Raw genomic sequence first — 18401 nt, 5'->3', positions numbered from 1 at the left:
TGTCATCAATATTCTCTTTGTGTGGGTGCACAAAGAGAATATTATGGTAAACTACAAAAAAATACATACTACCAACAATTACAAATACGCTACCTCCCCACATATAAACTGCCCAAAGAGGGATACTTTGGTTTTAAGGGGGGGGTCAAACATATATATATATAATGTTTAACGTAGCAGGATATATATATATATATATATATATATATATATTTATCTATTTATATAATATGATATAATGTATGTATATATATATATAAAACATTATGATTGCATGAAATCCAGGCATTAAAGATTTATAATAAAGGATTCCAGCCCTCTGCACTCATTCTGCCCACACTTCCTATTTTTGTCACATGGCTCATAGTCATGTGACTTGCTGTTATTAAAGGCACTGTACAGGAGGAGGGGAGCTGTGCAGCTGGTGTAAGTGGGGGTGAGTATCTGTGTTTGGGATGACATTGCACCATCTCTAATGCTTCTTTTAATGCTTGTGCAGTAACAGGAGCTTGTGATCTGATCTTGAAACATTCAGAAAAGCTTCACCCTGGAGGACAAGAAGTACCAGATCTTTAAAAATGCTGAGTCCACTTCCTATGTGTGTGTGTGTATATATATATATATATATATATATATATGTATATATATATATATATATGTATATACAGTGTGTGCAGCACAGAGCCTAATGTAGCTGCTCAGTATATAATCCCATTGGGCTGTACCAGATTTCTTTAGGCATTATATGTTTCATCAGCTGTTTAAAATTGTATCAATTTTGTGTATAGATCGCAAATGCTTCAGAACACTGAGTACTGTAGTAGAATGCTAGCTTTTGGGTCAAGTACCATCGTCCGACTATTGTGGGATTGCATTATTCTTTAAATGGAGGTGACCAGAACTTGAAGTAACCCTTTAAGGACAGATCGGAGTGCCAGACTTTACCCCTGTGGAATTGAAAAGGTTAAGAGGCAGTTCTTTTTCATCCATTTGAACCCCAAATAGTTTTATATATAAAAATTGTTCAGTTGACTGAATCTGATAAATCTTGCATCCAAAGTGTTTTTTTTTCTTTGCAATAAAATGAAGTCCCTACTGACTTCACAGTGGAGTGGGGTCTTTGACGACTCGGTTTCGGAGAAAGGAGTGGGTTGCGTCCTTTGGCTGTCACTCCTTTCTGAAGGCTTCAGTGGGTCTCTTCTTTGGGGAGCTCCTAGAAGATCCAGTCCTCCTTAGCCTTGGGTCTGGGAGGGAAGGAAGGGGCTGCATGTCCCATTGTAGAAGACATGCAGAAAATGAAGACAGAGGACCTAGCATCCGTTGTGGCCCTTCCACTTTTGAAGTGGAAGGACTAAAAAAAAAAAATCCCACCGCCTTCTTAATGGCATTTATTTTTGGCTGCTAAAAGCCATGGTCATGGGAGTCTTGTTAGACCCCTCCACCATAGAACCTTATTGGGTCACATGGGAGTAAGCAGCGGGGGAGGCCAAACACCCCTCCTACAAAGAGGCAAATGTATATGCACATAGATTTGAAAGGACCATTTAGCTATTGGATGCATTAAAGTGCATATGATGACTGGAGTGTCCCTTTAAATAGTCAGAAAGTCCTTCTGGGTGATTAAGACTGAGACCCTCTATTGATTACACCAGTCAGTGTAAGAACTTACTTGTTTTGTAGAACAAGGTAGGTGTTGAACTCATCCAAAGGTAAACTCACCACCTATCTTGTAGGTACTTTTAGAAGTTGGCCATCAAATCGTTGATCTCATCACAGACTCATACGTTCCTAACCCATGTGTGTATTTTGCAGAAGGAAAGATGCTGAAGGGAGACTCTGGAGGAAGGACGAAGCTGAGGTCTATGGATACAGTCTTGGGGGTGTATGTTCTTCTCATGATGGGTGCAGCTTGTTCTGCGGCCCCATCTTATGCAGAAGACGCAAAATCCATGCAGTGCGAGGCAGCACCAGACAGTAGATTTGACTGCGCCCCAGAGAAGGGGGTGAGCAAGGAGCAATGTGAGGCCCGTGGCTGCTGCTACTCTCCAACAGCAAATGGTCTTGAGATTGGGCAGCCCTGGTGTTTTTACCCACCTACCTACCCCAGTTACAAGTTGGTCAACCTAACAAATACTGAGAACGGGTACCGTGCCACCCTCACCCGCTCAGTGGGGACCTTCATGCCTCATGACATCATGACCTTGCAGTTGGACGTGTTATTGGAGACTTCAACCCGCCTGCACTTTACCGTAAGTGTCTGTGGTCAAAGCTTTTACGATAATGTGTAACTTCATGTAACATTATTACCATCGTGCCTTTATTACAGATCAAGGACCCAGCTAACAAACGCTATGAGGTTCCCATTCCCACCCCGAAGGTCACCGGCAAAGCACCCTCCACAGAGTATGACATTCAGTTCAACGCTGACCCCTTTGGTCTGGTCGTCAAAAGGAAATGCACCGGCCAAGTTCTGTGAGTTCGGCTTGTGTTCTGACTACGCAAATTGTTCTTGGAGGGGAGAGAATTTGTGAAGCCCTTTAGTGGGGCGGCACATTCACGGAATGCGGTTTAGAATCGGCTTTTGGGCCTTGAAAGTCCGAGGTCGGATGAGACAATGGCTGAACTTTGTATGTGACTCGTCAAGGACGAATGATTCAGTGGATATTCTTTATCTCTCCGTGGTTTTGAAAACCAGTTTGTCGAGCTGCATACTGTGTGGCTATAAAATATAATGTGCCAAACACCAGGTTAATGCCCTGGGGGCCTGTGGCCGTTAGGGCCACATACTCATCAGCGCTAGACGTCCAGCAGCAGATTGTGTCCAGCAGTGTGTGTTGTGAAAGTATGAAAACATAACGTCCGGCACGCTTATTTGGTGGCCCGGCACTGGAGATGACTAGGCATGGCTCTAATGGTTTTAGAGAGATGGGATTATTTGTACATCTGCCAAGCAGAGACCTCTTTGCTTCGCAACCCTCCTTTATAAAGGCTGCCAGAGCAGGATCAACCAATCGAGCAGAATAATCAGTGATCCTGAGAACAGGAAGTTATGTTGGCTGCTCTTGAGGTATCTGGGCAGCCATCTTGACTTCCTGCTCTCAGGAGACATAAGATGGGTTTATTTATTGCACAGAACTGTAAAATCTGAGAAAGGGGCAGTCCAAGCCGTATTTAATTTTTATATACATTTCTTTCTCTACTGCTGATTACAGGCTCAACACCACTGTAGCCCCTCTGCTTTTCGCAGATCAGTTCCTGCAGATCTCCACGTCCCTTCCCTCTCGGTATCTCTACGGACTCGGTGAACACCTCACTTCTCTCAACCTCGACCTCCGATGGACGCGACTCACATTTTGGAACAGAGACCTAATTCCAACAGTAAGGAGACCATCTGTTCTTTTAATGGCGTGTAAGATCTCCGACAGAGGTTTCATGTTCTAGTTCCATTGAAGTTCCTGAGGCGATGGGGAGGGGAACCAAACCAAACCAAAATGAGTCCCGAATAGTGTCCTTAAAATCCCTTTCCTTCTTTGCGCATGGTTGGATTACTAGATCTTCTATCGTTGAGTAAAAAATGAGAATGCGTTGGGCCAAAGTTTGCATTAATACCAAATCTTGAGTTACTGTAACTGGAATTTTTTTTTGGGGGCGGGGGGGGAGATAAAACATTTCAACAGGACAACTAAGACGGTTATTTAGCGACTGATGTTTTTAGGGGCCGTTAATGTTAGACTTTAATCAGATTAAACCCGGTTAATGTGTTTTTTTTATTTCACCCTGTGTGAACCAACAAAGTTTGAGGTCATTAGGAATTTAGAGGAATTCATTGATGTTTATGGAAAGCTGTTGTTGTTTGCTACCATTTTACAGGTTTTAGTTTGAACACAAATGTTGTTCACAACTATGTATTTTTTGTTTTTATTTCACATTCTTAAGGGTTCTAAATCCTATTAATATATTAATGCTCTATTAATATTCTTAAATATCCCACTGCTGCCACCAACTATGTGCAAGCAACACTAGCTTTACATCTACAAAATATATAGCTAGTAAGCCGTGGAGTGGGTGCAATAAATAAACTTGTGATTCAGATTTAGGTGAGGAGTACCCAACCAGTTCCTCTTTTCGTAGTTTCATAATGCATAGTTAATTCAGCAAGATGAGCTTTTTTGACATTAACACACTCTCTGTTTAGAGTTGTAAACACTAAAAAAAAAGTTGGTGATCCCTAAAAATGCTGATGATGGGCCTGCCTTATACTATGTTTTTTTAATTTATTCGATATGTACTGTTTGAGTGACCTGCCTTTATTGAGTACGAGTAAAATTATCTTGAAGTGCTACCTACCACCTTATTTATTTAATATAAGTTTATCTGTATTGTTTGTTTCACACTTTGCTTGATGTTCTATTGAATCACCACCAGGTGGAGCAGTAATCTAAAAAGAACTCTAATAGTCAAGTAATAAACTTATTATTATTTGTTTTATATAGCTCTATCAAATTCCATAGCGCTGTACAGTGGGTAGACAGGACATAACAAGTAGTATGTAACATAACAAATTGACTAACAGAGACAACAGGTGAGGAGGGCCCGGCTCAAAGGAGCTTACAATCTAGAAATGGATGAGGCCATACTTAATGCTTTGTGTCTCAAATATTACATTCCGTATCAAATGTGTCTAACTTCATGTAAAGTATAAAGGTTTAACAATAACATGATAATGCTTGGCTATAAACTGAATGACACAGTGGGGCTTCTCAGATACTTGATGGGTAAGCAAAGGGTCAGCTGCCTCGGATACGTCTGATCATCCCTGATTTTTGCTTTCTCAGAAAGATTCCAACCTTTATGGGACTCATCCTTTCTATATGTCCTTGGAGAAAGATGGCTCAGCACATGGTGTCTTCCTGCTCAACAGCAATGCCATGGGTGGGTATCATCGTAATGTCCGACGATGTGATGGGACCGGCCATCAGCTAGCTGACACTGTGAATCTGCCCATTCGCCTTCACAAAGGCTCCTGATATGATCGTGATCTAAAAGTGGAGATATTTGGAGCCACGTCCACTTGCTTCCATGGCAGGAACCTACAAGCTTGCTTTTTATCCCCAGATGTCCTTCTGCAGGCGGCTCCTGCTGTGACTTGGAGAACCACAGGCGGGATTTTAGATTTTTATGTGTTCCTGGGGCCTGAGCCGAAAGCGGTTATCAGACAGTATCAGGACGTCGTTGGTAAGGACATTTCTGCCATGCACCAGTATTTTTGTATTGCGAAGCTCTAGGAGTGGCTGCCACTTGACATTGTAGCCATGATCTGAAAAATATATTAATTTTGAGTTTTAAATAAGTAGTGTCAAAAAACCTTCTATTGTAGGGTTCCCTTTCATGCCTCCGTTCTGGGGTCTTGGGTTCCACCTCTGCCGCTGGGGTTACTCCTCCTCAAAAATCACTCGGGAAGTGGTAAAAAACATGACCGACGCAAAGATTCCTCTGGTAAGAGGTCCTCTCCTCGCATCATAATCCAGTTCTATCTACATGTGAATCTGTGTTCTTTTTTGGGCCAAAAGTAGAACGGTTGCCAGTAAGCTTTGTTTCTGGCTCTATGGACCTCTGGCTGATGGACAAAGTAGTTACTTCAAAAACATCTCCACCAACTTTAGTCCTTATCTTCATTAACATTTCCGATGGCATTGCCATACGGGCCTTTCAAAAGATCTGTCTCTATTTCATCGTACGCTCTGTTTATTCAACTCCAGGAAGTTCAGTGGAACGACATTGATTACATGGATGCTTCGCGAGATTTCACATACGACCCAAAAAACTTCGGGGATTTTCCACAAATGGTGAACGAGTTCCACCAACAAGGAATGAAATATGTCATGATTGTGGTGAGGAAGATTTTTTTTGTTTTGTTGTGTTTTAGTTTTTGGATTTTTCTGGCTTAAATGACCAAAAACTTATTAGTCTTGGTTGGTTACTTCCCATGTCAGTGGAAGTTGCTGATGAGCTCCTAAACTTGGTTGAGGATCAGGATTTCATGTCAATGAGCTCTAATAATTATCTTTAGATTATATTTTCATTTGCACTGCCCACCAAGGGACAGCAAGACCTCCAGCTTTCCATGGTGCAGAAAATTGATGACTTCAAGGGTGTATAGCAAATAACCTTCTGGAATCACTGGGGTTGGGTGATGGGGGTGTATGTGAGATCCTCTAGGCCACGGGTTTCTTTTGATGTTGTTTATTTACTATAATGAACAAGAACCATCTCTGGCTCCATGTTTCAGGATCCAGCAATCAGCAGCACCAGCCCACCCGGCACTTACCCTCCATACGACGATGGACTCAAAAGGGGGGTGTTCATCACGAACGAGACAGGACAGCCCCTGGTAGGGAAGGTAATGACTCCGGTGGAACAACAGTGTAATATTTATCACTTTGTATTTTCTGTTTTTCTTCAATCGCTCTTCTGGTGAGCACTGAAAGCTAGAGTCATCAACTCCTCTAGTCATTTCCGTCCACCTTCGTCAACAAAGTTGACTAAAGTTCCTTAGTTGGCAAGCAATGTTGCCTTTATTTCCAGTTAAAATATTCTTTTTATTCTATCACATCGTGATTTCCCAAAATGCCGTCACGACATAAAGTGTGGGACACGTAATAAATGCAGAAAAAGCATAGTAATTGAAGTGAGATTTTTTTCCTCCAGTCCCTATTCTCTCCTGTGTCTCCTTTTTGAAACGCCACATATTTCATTTATTAAAATGGTCTTTTGCTGATGAAACCCCGATATAAATTCCGATTCCTCTCTTTTCTATTCTCAGGTCTGGCCTGGCCTCACTGTGTTCCCCGACTTCACAAACCCCGAGACCTTTGAGTGGTGGTATGACATGGTAAAGCGTTTCCATGACCAGGTGCCATTTGATGGAATGTGGATAGTAAGTATCATCATGCGGAGACGTGGCTATCAGCTGGCCAGCCATGATTCTGGGTATCCCAGGCTTCGGGGGTTAATGCCATCAGCTGGCCAACCATGATCTGAATTATCTGATCTAAAGAACATGGTTATGTTTTCCTAATTCCCCCAGATGATTAACCAAATTATGAAATGGTTTGTAAAGGTCATCTTTGGTTTTGATCGTTCTGCGAGAAAGCTAGTTGGTTTATTTTTTTTGTTTTTTTTCCTTTTCTTTCATCCTCAACCTCATAAACCACTTCAATAACTTGTGCTTCAGGCACCGTAGTTACACCTGACAGGCCATCGGGGAAAGAATCTACAAAATTTTTAACTAATCTACAATATCGTAAAAAAAAATTTTTTTAACACCCACATATTTACAAAAATACAAGCAAAAATTTGCACAGTTGTCAAACTGCCTCCCACAAAAGATACGGCGGTCAAAATTACTCGGGGCCAAAAACTTCTTCTCCCCTACAAAATGTTTTTAACCCATGGTATGCTGTTCACAAGATTCTAGATATGAGCCAGGCGATATGAGGGGCGATTTTGAACACCTTCTTTTTGTTAAAATGTGTGATTTATTCCATGTATTCATCAAAAAATGCATTAAATGCTTTTCTCCTACATCAGATGTTGAGATAAGCCAGCATAATGCCTGGTTAACCCATTTTCCTCAATTTTTACTGATTTAAATGTATGTAATAAAGAGCTTATTCAGGAGAAGCTCATCTATGTCGACCCTTCATGATCCACACTGAAGGTGACAATTTAAATATATTCTACCACCTGCTACAACTTGGAGTTTAATGCATAAAACCTATAACACCGCCACGTTATATGCGGAAAATAAACGTGTCATGGAGGATTGGCTTCTTCATTAAATTCTGTTAAAGGCCCTTTAAGTGGTAACCAAGCATAGATATGAACCAGGAACTAACGTCGCATCATTGATTCTCCCCACCACCAACCAACCGTACGGTGATGCCTTGTGTTGTTTTAGCAACATATCTAAAGGTCGGGACGCTTTATTTTTGTAGAGGAAAGTTGTGATCTTACCGTTAATTTGAAGACCTGGATTATGGTCATTTTGCCCCAACAGATTGCTAGCCACTTCTTTTCTTGTGTCGCAGGATATGAACGAACCATCAAACTTTGTCCATGGTTCCATTGACGACTGTCCCAAAAACGACCTGGAGAATCCTCCTTATGTTCCAGGTAATATTTGATCCCCCATCAGCGCTCCGGTATTGGATGTCCCGATAAAAGCCCTAGAATCTACCGCTTGCGTCTCTCTTCTATAACCCAGTAATCGGCTCTGTTTCCGAGTTTGATTTGGGGAGAGAAAAACATAAGGAGATGCGTTTAATGTCAGCTCCTGTTTTGTTTGCTCACTTTGTTTGCACCTCTTGGTTGTTTTCTTGCGCGAGATCCCGCCTGTTTGTTATTTATACGCTCCTCCTGAAATGTAAGCTGAAAATAAACAGATTTTTTTAATTTTCTGCATTAAAGTTAGGTTGGGTTCTCATCAGCTTTTGGTTTAGAAGAAGAATTAAGATGACTATAAAAGATTAAGACGTATGACCGCTTTATGACTTGTGGCATGTTCGAGTTTCTTGAACTTCTCTGCCTAGTTCTACTCGGCCCTAGGAAGTCTCTGGCCTAGTCAGATCTCATTTCTTCTGCTTCAGCTTGGTGAACCTTTTTATTAGAGTAGCCAACTCGCTATTCAGTGACTCGGCCGCATCTTCTTATATTATGTTCCTTCCCTTCGCTACTTTCTGTGTTGGGTTTTATAGGAATCTCTTGCCTGACCTTCTTCTTTTCTTGGTTGACTTTTTTCCCCCCTACAGGGGTCGTTGGAGGGACCCTAAATGCAGCAACCATTTGTGCCTCTAGCAAACAGCACGTATCTTCTCACTACAACCTCCACAACCTGTATGGACTCTCCGAGGCAATGGCGTCCCACTAGTACGTAAGCCAGAGGACACAAATCATCATTTAAAACTTTGATTTTAAGCCAGTTGCAAATAACGTTGCCCATCACCTAATAACCATTACTTGGGGAACATGATTTACTAGTAAAGTACCCTGCGGCAGTAAGAAATGAGGTGATAACATCTCAAAGTGTTATATTTAACCAAGTTCCTGGAATCTGCTGACATATACTCTGAAATAACACCTTAACGTGCCAGTCGCCTTGGGCCATGTCGGCCACCACTATGGAAATTCCTTAGTTATCGATAGTTGGGTGAATACGTTTTTAAACCATTCTGCCCCACTAAACCTAAACCGGTCTCTACTGTGTGTTTAAGTTAATTAGTAAAATAAATCTAAAATGTGGTTCAACTTCTCGAGCTCGTGACGTAAGCTACCTTGGCACTCAAAGGTAAGCGGGTGGTGATTTATAAATATAATAATAATAATGGGTTGTGACTTATCTTCCGTCCCGTGTGGATGAATTGATTCTGTACGTTGTATGTAGATGTCTCAAACTCTTTATAGAAAGGACATCTGTGCTTCGTTGCAGCGCCTTGGTAAAGGTCCGGAAGAGACGTCCTTTCATCATCTCGCGCTCTACATTTGCCAGCCACGGCCGCTACGCGGGGCATTGGACTGGAGATGTGGAGAGTACGTGGGACCAGCTGTATCACTCGGTACCTGGTAGGTAACTAACCCCGTGTATGAGCAACCTCTCAATGCATGTGGCAACCTCGTATTGAGCATACATGCCGGACTTTTCCTATTCTAGCCATACTCCTCTTTAACATGTACGGAGTGCCCTTAGTGGGAGCCGACATCTGTGGATTTGTGGGGAATACCACCGAGGAACTCTGCGTGCGTTGGAGTCAACTGGGAGCCTTTTACCCGTTTATGAGAAACCATAACACCCGCGATGCAAAGGTAACTAATCGGGTGATCTCTTTCTGTTCTACGTCTGTTTGTTTTACCGGGAATTCTGGGTATTCATCTCTGTGTAAACTCATCAGTTAACGGCTCATTCCTGGTGAAGGAGAAAATGTAAATATTGTTCCACTAAAAGAGCAAGTTTGTAGCCGTCCTTTGTTTCCGTTACGTACGCTCTTAAGCTTGTATGAGCTTGCGGAAAGAATGCCTGCTAGAAGCTCAAAGATGGCAAAAAGGTTTTGGAGAATTGTGCATTAGCTAGGTTTGGCCTTACCAAAGATGTGCTAAAGTTCTAATGAACCTCAAAACATCAACGCCTATCAGCGACAGAAGACTTTAAGGTTGTCCACCTCCACCGTGTCCCATTTGCGGACCTCCTTGGCACCGGCATCCATAATCGTCTGACCGTTCCTGCTAATAACGCCGTATGCCTTGTGTTCTTAGTCGCAGGAACCGTACGTTTTCAGCGAACAAGCGCAGAACGCCATAAGGAAAGCCCTGTATGTGAGATACACCTTGCTTCCGTATCTCTATACGCTCTTCCACAAGGCTCACGCCAACGGCGAGACTGTAGCCCGAGCGCTTTTCATAGAGTAAGTCCCTGACCTGGTGGTGGCCAAAGAGGAACCAACTCGTGTTAGCCGAGCGATACGGATAACGTCTGTATGTCTGTCTCTCTCTTTCTGCTTCGTGTATTCAGGTTCCCTTCTGACCCAAATACGTGGACAATCGATCGCCAGTTCCTGTGGGGTGAGGCTCTGCTCATTACCCCTGTTCTGGAGCAGGGAAAGACCGAAGTGAATGGGTATTTTCCGGCAGGGACCTGGTATGCTCCGGGGTCGGTAAGTTATTCCTTTTCTGAGAAGTTACCAAAGAAATATATAGAATAATTTAATATAATGAATCGTATATCATGTACTGAGCGACTTTGTATTCCGCTCTTGTAGGGGAAAGGGATTCAGAGTAAGGGTCAGTGGATCGTCCTTCCGGCTCCTCTTGGCGACATAAATATCCACGTTCGAGGGGGCCACATTTTACCTGTGCAGGTAAGACGCTGGAGAGGTGAATTCTGCCGTCCCTTCCAGATTTAGAATAAGTTTAAACACAAGATTAATAGATTAACCCTTTTAGTGATGTGCTGTGTTTATTATAAATGGCAGACAATATTTTATTTAATTTTTTAGTTATTGTTGTTGACGCGTTTAGGTTTGTCTCATGTAACTCCTCCCCGGCTGCCTCTACTGAAAGCCGCGAGCATACTTCAGTACACTTCTTGCACATGCTCAGTAGAACCCACCCTTTTTGTAGTTATTGCAAATTGATCCCTTATTGAAACCAATGGGAATAGCAGCAGCCAATCACATGAATGCTTTAAAAACAAAAAATATAATGTTGGGGTCCAGTCTGTGGTTTAATCCAAGAGTCCCCGTCCTCTACGAGAGGAGGTCATGCTGTGAGGCCATTGATGTGTCCATGTAATGGTATCATATGGTGGGTATAGTCCAGGCTATTTTTCTTATAAAACTGTGTTTTTTTGGTTAATTCTGCTTTCTCCTCAGACGCCTCTTATGACCACGGAGGAGACGCGCAGAAGTGACCTGACCCTGGTGGTGGCTTTGACGGTCGAGGGATTTGCCCGTGGAGAACTCTTCTGGGATGACGGCGACAGTTTAGGAACATTTGAGAGGGGAGACTACACCCAGATTATCTTCTTGGCCACGAATGTACGTTTTCGGCGTGTCCACCATGGAATAAAGCTATACATCTCTGGTTCTTGTCATTTTTGAGCGAGAATGAAAACGACGGGCGGATTTAACCATCGTTTGGCTAAGATGAGAACCTTTTATTTTCTGCAGAACGTCGTCCTGAGCGAGGTGATACGGCTGAACAGCCAGGCAGACGCCCTGAAGCTGGGGACAGTGGCGGTCTACGGAGTACCCGCTCCACCACGCAAAGTGGTGGTGAATGGAGTGGCCAGTGAAAACTTTGAATACAACATGGAGACCAAGGTAATTCCGATGTGCCCAAAGGGGTAAATGAACCAGCTTTCCTTCTCAGACTATTCTCTTTGGCCAAGCGTCACCAGAGGATCCTTCAACAACCAGGTCCAGAGTCCCAAAGACTCAATGGCTCAACGTTCATGGTGGCCCCGGGCTGGCCAGCTACCGAAGTAGCGCATGATGTCTTCTCCTTGCACCCTCAGTTAGCAAAAAAAAAAAGCGACCACAATTATCCCGATCGCTTTTTGAGGCCGGTATAGACACGCAGTGATTAAGGGTGCTGTTCCACCTACTCTGCAGAATTCTTTTAAAGGCTTCTGAAGATTTCCTTCCTCGTTCTCTGTCGTCTATAGCGTTTGTTTTCTGTCTTTCAGGTGCTGTCCATAAACAACTTGTCTTTGCCGATCGGAAATCCTTTTGAGATCTCCTGGTCTTGAGAAGGTGGATAATCTTCTGTATGCGATAGAAAAACTAGGGCAATGGGGGATGTTTGCTTAGAAAGACTCAGTAATGCAGTCATTTCATGTTAAATGCTTTTTGAGGAAGAATGCGGTACAATCATAAGGTGGGTCCGTCGGTAAAATAACTTTTTTTTCACTAATCATAAGCGCATAAAGCTCAGCCTAAATCAGGGGTGTCCAACCTGTGGCCCTCCAGCTGCTGCAGGACTAAATCTCCCATAATGCTCTTTCAGCTAAGGACCTGGCAGAGGAGGATGGGAGATGTAGTCCTGCAGCAGCTGGAGGGCCTCAGGTTGGACACCCCTGGCCTATATGTGTGATACACATAAGATAATGCAATCATTCGATCCGGGAGAGAGGCCGCTGTGTATCCCGGGATATCGAATATTTCTCGCATGCGTTGCATAACCGGCAAATGCTACGCCCTTGGGTCAAAAAAAACAGAAGAAAATGAAACTTTAAATTCAACGGAATCTAGAAGTAACGAAATCGGATACACCGTACGTGATCAGCGTGAGGTCATTTTCAGGATTTTTTTTTTTACTCTAAATGTGATGATCTTTTGGGCTTTTGAATGGAGTAATATAATACCCTCTCTGCTTCGCCATCTTCCGTTTAGCACTGTGTCTCGGGGGGCCACAGGCATAGAGGGAGGTCTGTAGGTCACTTAGTTTCACCGTTTAGTTAACAAGGCATTTGTGCAACAGTTTTATTGGGAGTGGGGAGGGTGAAGACGTATAACCCCGTCCGTGTATTTGGGGAGGAAGGCGGATGCCGGAGGATGTTCCAGGCACCGGTCGGAGCTGAGCAGGTCCTACTTATTCTGCGTACAACGTTTTTAGTGGAATTGAGATAATGAAAGAGTTATGTCTATAAAATATATATCGCGGAATTACCAGAAAATGTAGAAATCAAATAGAATTTTTTTTTTTTTAACAGAGGCTTAATATATCTCTGTGTCTTTGTCAAGAGCAAAAAAACACAAGGGAATTCCACTCACTCAACAAAAATATTTGTATTTAAATGCCCAGAAGGTATAAATGTCTCCCACGATTTTTCTTCGAAGTAGAACGACAAAAAAACAGAAACCACTCTGTGTTTAGCGATTGGCTAACGCGTCCTCAAACAGCTCTGGAGAAACCTGCGGATTTTACAGTTTTCACTTTTTACAAAAAATCCCAAAAATGTGTGGGTTTTTTTTGTTTTTCTTTTTTCACGGAAGTAAATTTAAAGCAATCAACAAACTTTGCGGACTCCTTGTCCTGCTCATTCGTGATCGTCGGGGATGACCGTATATAGATGTCGATTGAATATTATTAAGCGAATATACTTGGAAAAAAAATAATTTAAATCCTGTCGGATGTTGCTGTATTAGTATTTTTTTGGGTCTGGAAAACCGCAGAAAAATCAAAAATACCTATTTTGCTGTTAATGAATCGTCTTGGTGGAACGGCACCCTAAAAATATAGATTAATTTCGTATGTTCTGTAAACGGATTCTGTGCAATTAATTGAATTTCACTTTTTTTGTAATAAAATGAATTGCACTTCATGCTGCGTTTGTCATATCATTGATCAGGGGTGTTTTGGGTTTAATTCAAGTGCATTACATTTATTGTGCATTTTACTTATATTAATATATTTATTATTAATAATACTGCACAGCACTCCAGGCTGTGTTTAAATATACATTTTGTATGTAAAGTAAAGCTGCTCCTTCTCCAGCTGCCGGCAAACAAACAAAACTTTATTGAAGACCCAGCCTGCCCATGCAGAACCGCATACACGGGACGCCTGAAGCCACAATTTAGTGCCACTAATCCTTTTTAATAAAATATGCAGATTGCAACAGAGTAAATCACACAAAACCTTTACTTTATCGCTGGATAAGTAAAAATTAAGTGCCAGGAAACAGATGACCAAATACACACCAGGACAGGCTCTGCCACACCAACACCCTAACACTCACACAGACCAGGACAGGCTCTGCCACACCAACACCGAGACACACACCAGGACAGGCTCTGCCACACTAACACTCACACCTGCAGACTGCTCTCCTCCGACATGTTCTTCCGGCTGTCATGAGGTGTTCTGTGTGAGCCCGCCCCCTTGAGCAGCACGTCGCGTCTTCAAAGGGGCGGGACGAAGAGCCTCAATGAGGCACCGGGCGGCATGGTGCAGGCACGTCTGCCGCTTTAAAATTGTTAATTGGCTGGCGGAGGTGTGGTTACGGGCGCTTTAAAATTTGCAGCTGCATCAGCTGCAATGGCATTTGCCCCGCATTAAAGACGGCCCCGGCGGTCGTGCAGCCGTTTAGTTAAGATTCAGGGCGGCCCGGGGGGAAATTGCCCCCCTGCCCAGCCCGTCCGTGGTTGTGCCGCTGTCCTCCGTCACGGCAATGTGGGCTGTGCGGCCCGCTAGCGGCCCACGGCCCGGTGGTTGGGGACCCCTGCCCTATGGTATACTCGCCAGTTGGCTCCAGTGCTGTCTCAGTGACTTGGGTCTAACAAAACCCTTCGCTGGGAGCGCATCCCTGCCACTGATTGGCTGTTTGGCGCAGTCAGTCATTGACAAGAAACGTCTTGACCACAGAAGGAAGGAAGGAAGCTGCAGCAGCAGGGCTGAAGCCTCTAGGTCAAAATGCTCTAATATGCATTCAAAGAGAAAATCAAAGAGAGTTAGTGTGCTTTTTAATGTGCGTTCCTCTATAGCGAGGCTGTCGGGGTCATCGGTCGCGTGGCGTTGCTGATTGGTTTAGGCAGAGATGGCGGTCTATTAACCGTTTTGTGTGTTTCTTTGTACGTTTGTCAGGCTTTCACACTTTGCGTGGATCAGGCACGTGTATGGAAGGGGTGTCTCTTCCGCTCCGGCTGGGTCTTGCTGGGACTCTGTAATTCTTTTCGTGGCTTTCTAGGGTTTTTGGCAGCCGCGCGGCTTCTTCCTGCGACCTTTAATGTCAGGAGTGGCTGGGAACGTGATCTTATTCCACGGGGCTCAGCGGGTGACACACTCAAATATGCAGCCATTAACTTATATAACAGCCTGAAAGCTGCCGCTACGACGAGGAAGAGACGCTCGGTCGCATGGTGTGCGTGTACACGATATACATATATATATATATATATATATATATATAATGCGCGGCTTTTAACCTGTTAGTGGCTAAATGTCACTCAGCTTTTAACCTGTTAGTGGCCAAATGTCACTCAGCTGAGGCACACAGCATAATACCCGGGGGAACGCAGGGATCGGTGGCCGGATTTACAGAGGCAGCTTTTTTTTTTATACTGTAAACGCCATCTGCCCCGGGGCACGTCTGTGACGCAGATTCCGATTGCCCAAAATATATTAATCTGGGTGTTCCCCGTTCTATATGTTCAGGAACGCCGGTCTACGCATGACATGGCAAATTGTTAACTATTTATTAGTAGTTCACAACCCCGCGTTGCCACGTCATGGAGTACTTTCATATATTTGTCATGAGTTTGACATTCTCGGTGAAGGGCAGACGGCGGCTCTTTACTTACCCCCCAGGGCCAACACATTTGGCAGAGCGTTCGTGTCCAGCATGCCTTTTCCAATTAACACTAGAAAGATTATAGAAAGGACCCAGCCAGGGTGTAAGTGCTAGCCATTCAAGAAGGCCCCTGGTGGTTGGATGTGGAATGACAGGTAAAAAATGACAAAGGACTCTTATACATTTCAAACCAGAGCAGCATAAGAGGCGACTGTCACGCATTCTCTGTGTAGCCTTTGGGTTTTCGGGGGATTTGGTGTAGCCTGGGGTGAAAAAAAAAAAAACAATTTGCCAGAGGTTAAGAAAACTGTAATGGACTTTACTTGTCACGAGCTTACATGTCCATAGTGTCCCGAGATAGGACCTTAACAACCCCCCCTCTTACTCTCCTATATGTATTGGGGCGAGGCGATGCACCTATAGACCCATTTTCCAAACATAAACGGGTTCTTCATTACTGCAGATGCATGATGGGATTTGTAGTCCGCAGCCTTTAGAGTCTGACAGGTGCTGGAGGCAGGATTAGCAACCAGCAGAACTGGACTGGTTACCTTCCCCTCTCCTCCTCCTCCACCTTAATGTCATCGTTGGCTTACAACACGGCCAAGCAATCTCAGTCCGGCCCCACAAGGGCCACAGAGAGGAGAGCAGCTCATGAGGTGAGTACAACCTACCTGAGTCTGTATGAGCTCCTGTTGGGACCATTAATATATTTGGTGTATTTCCTCCCCATTGAGGCAATCACTGCTTCAACCCTTTTTGTGTTTAAATTCCTGACGCCCCAGGCGAGTGCCGTAACATGTTCTGCGTCTTCTCCCGTGTTGCGTGTTTGAGTTTGTACCCGCTCCTCTTTGCGATTATTGTATGTATTATCTATACAGAGAGGGTGGTGGATAAGTGGAACTGCTGTTCAGCATTGGTGGTAGAGATTAATAGAGTGAGGGAATTGCTGATCATTCTGAGCTTGTTGGCCACCGAAGCAGGTGGCAAATGCCAATTGTGGCAGCCACAAACCCCCAACCTTAAGCCCACCACTACCGAAGGGTTAATTAGAAAGCAAATCTAGTGCAAATTGACCAATCAACAGACGTGTACCATTGGTTTCCATGGTGACTGCTCTTTTTTACCACTTTGGACCAGAATTATTCTGTATAACTTCCTATGTCTCATTCTACATGTACACGCGCTCTGACGTTACGGTAAAAAGTGATGCCGGGGCAAAGTGTGGTCTTATTACCATAGCAACCGGTAGAATCCTCTAATCCTCAGCAGGATCAGTCTGGATTTTTTTTAATTTATTGTGCTTTTTGATTATTTTGTTACAATTTATATAGAGAGAGAAAGATAAAATTCCCGAAGCAGGAAACTGAGTGTTTTTCTTTTCTCTGAAAGGAGGAAAAGAAGGATAAACATCAGGAATGTGTACTTTGTGCGGGACTGTTGGTAGAGATTTAAGTGTTGGTTACAAATCACTGTTATGATTCATCACGCGTTTTACAGGATAAAATATATGAACCGCTCGCAGATCGCGATACACTGAGGGCGGACTACGGGTGAATAAGTGGTGCTGGCCCTTTAAGGCCAGCGACTGCACAGATCTAGCTGGCGGCCACACGCCGCCTGCTCTGGTCTGCAGTACTCTCGGCCCTCCCGGCCACCCGATGGCCAACCTGTCTCGTGTTAACGAACCACGTCTACAATAAACTCAGTGTCGAGGCTAGGCGTCTTGGCTTACGCACTGGCCATCTGGCAAGCAGTAGGCTGCCGGCCAACAGCTCACCCGATGAGCTGCTGCAGAGGCAGATCAGTGCTGCAGCGTGCAGCCACTGGCTAGTTAAGTCATTGGGTCATTTTGATAATTAACGTGCCGGGGGCCGCCTCGTTCTCCCCAGCCTGGCCCTCTTTATACGCATTGTTATGGCAGCGATGTTCTAGTGACTTCGCCCTGCCTTTGGAATCCAAACCCCCGACGCGTTTTATGCACAGAGCGGCAATTTGGTGCAACGCGTTAACTAAACCGTTTAATGATGAAACGGTTACACGGAGGACACCGCTTACGGGCGGCACGTTTACTCAACATGCTACAAACGGTATTATGCCACAAATACATCTCGACTCGTTCACTCGTTACTCGTGTTTATAGGAAACAGAATTTACCGGTGCTGAAAAAACTTTTTATTTATAATAATAATAATATATCTCTTGGAACGAAGTACCGCTTCACCACCCGCTATGTCTTTTCGAGAAGCTACGTTCATTAATTAACGCTGTACAATGTCATGCCATCCATGTCGGGCCGTCGGGCACACCGGGCGAATGCTTTATATAGCGCCAGCAGATTCCGTAGTGCTGCTATCGAGGAGTAAATTAAAATCACGCAGAGTAACAAACCGGTACAAAAGGAGAAGAGGGTCCTGCCCTTGTGAGCTTACAATCTAGTAGAGAGTGAAAACCTAGTATGCTGCCGCGCATATCAAGCCGTCGGCCACGCTAACCCCGTCAGACGGCTGCTGGCCTTAAAGTGGCAGGGCCGGACCGACGACGATGAGCCGGATCC

At 44.0% G+C, this 18401-nt stretch overlaps 1 protein-coding gene across 1 annotated transcript; it reads left to right on the top strand.

Annotated features, from left to right (window-relative positions):
• The first annotated feature begins 395 nt into the window (after positions 1–395).
• GAA (alpha glucosidase) lies at positions 396–13876 on the top strand. Its single transcript, XM_053452847.1, has 20 exons — positions 396–436; positions 1813–2249; positions 2327–2472; positions 3213–3378; positions 4836–4932; positions 5116–5235; positions 5378–5496; positions 5760–5891; positions 6290–6400; positions 6824–6937; positions 8091–8175; positions 8811–8928; positions 9488–9621; positions 9710–9861; positions 10309–10457; positions 10565–10706; positions 10812–10910; positions 11424–11588; positions 11721–11873; positions 12239–13876. The coding sequence occupies exons 2-20, from the start codon at positions 1821–1823 to the stop codon at positions 12299–12301; spliced, it is 2694 nt and encodes an 897-aa protein (XP_053308822.1). The 5' UTR covers positions 396–436; positions 1813–1820; the 3' UTR covers positions 12302–13876.
• The last annotated feature ends 4525 nt before the right edge of the window (positions 13877–18401 follow it).

This window comes from Spea bombifrons, chromosome 13 (assembly GCF_027358695.1).
Source record: "Spea bombifrons isolate aSpeBom1 chromosome 13, aSpeBom1.2.pri, whole genome shotgun sequence".
NCBI lineage: Eukaryota > Metazoa > Chordata > Amphibia > Anura > Pelobatidae > Spea > Spea bombifrons.
This window is presented reverse-complemented; position numbering and strand designations above follow the sequence as displayed.

Coding starts and splice junctions, on each gene's coding strand:
- GAA (XM_053452847.1), top strand. CDS start 1,821: ATGCTGAAGGGAGACTCTGGAGGAAGGACGAAGCTGAGGTCTATGGAT. Junction 2,473..3,212: donor AAATGCACCGGCCAAGTTCT/GTGAGTTCGGCT, acceptor TGCTGATTACAG/GCTCAACACCACTGTAGCCC. Junction 11,874..12,238: donor AATACAACATGGAGACCAAG/GTAATTCCGATG, acceptor TCTGTCTTTCAG/GTGCTGTCCATAAACAACTT.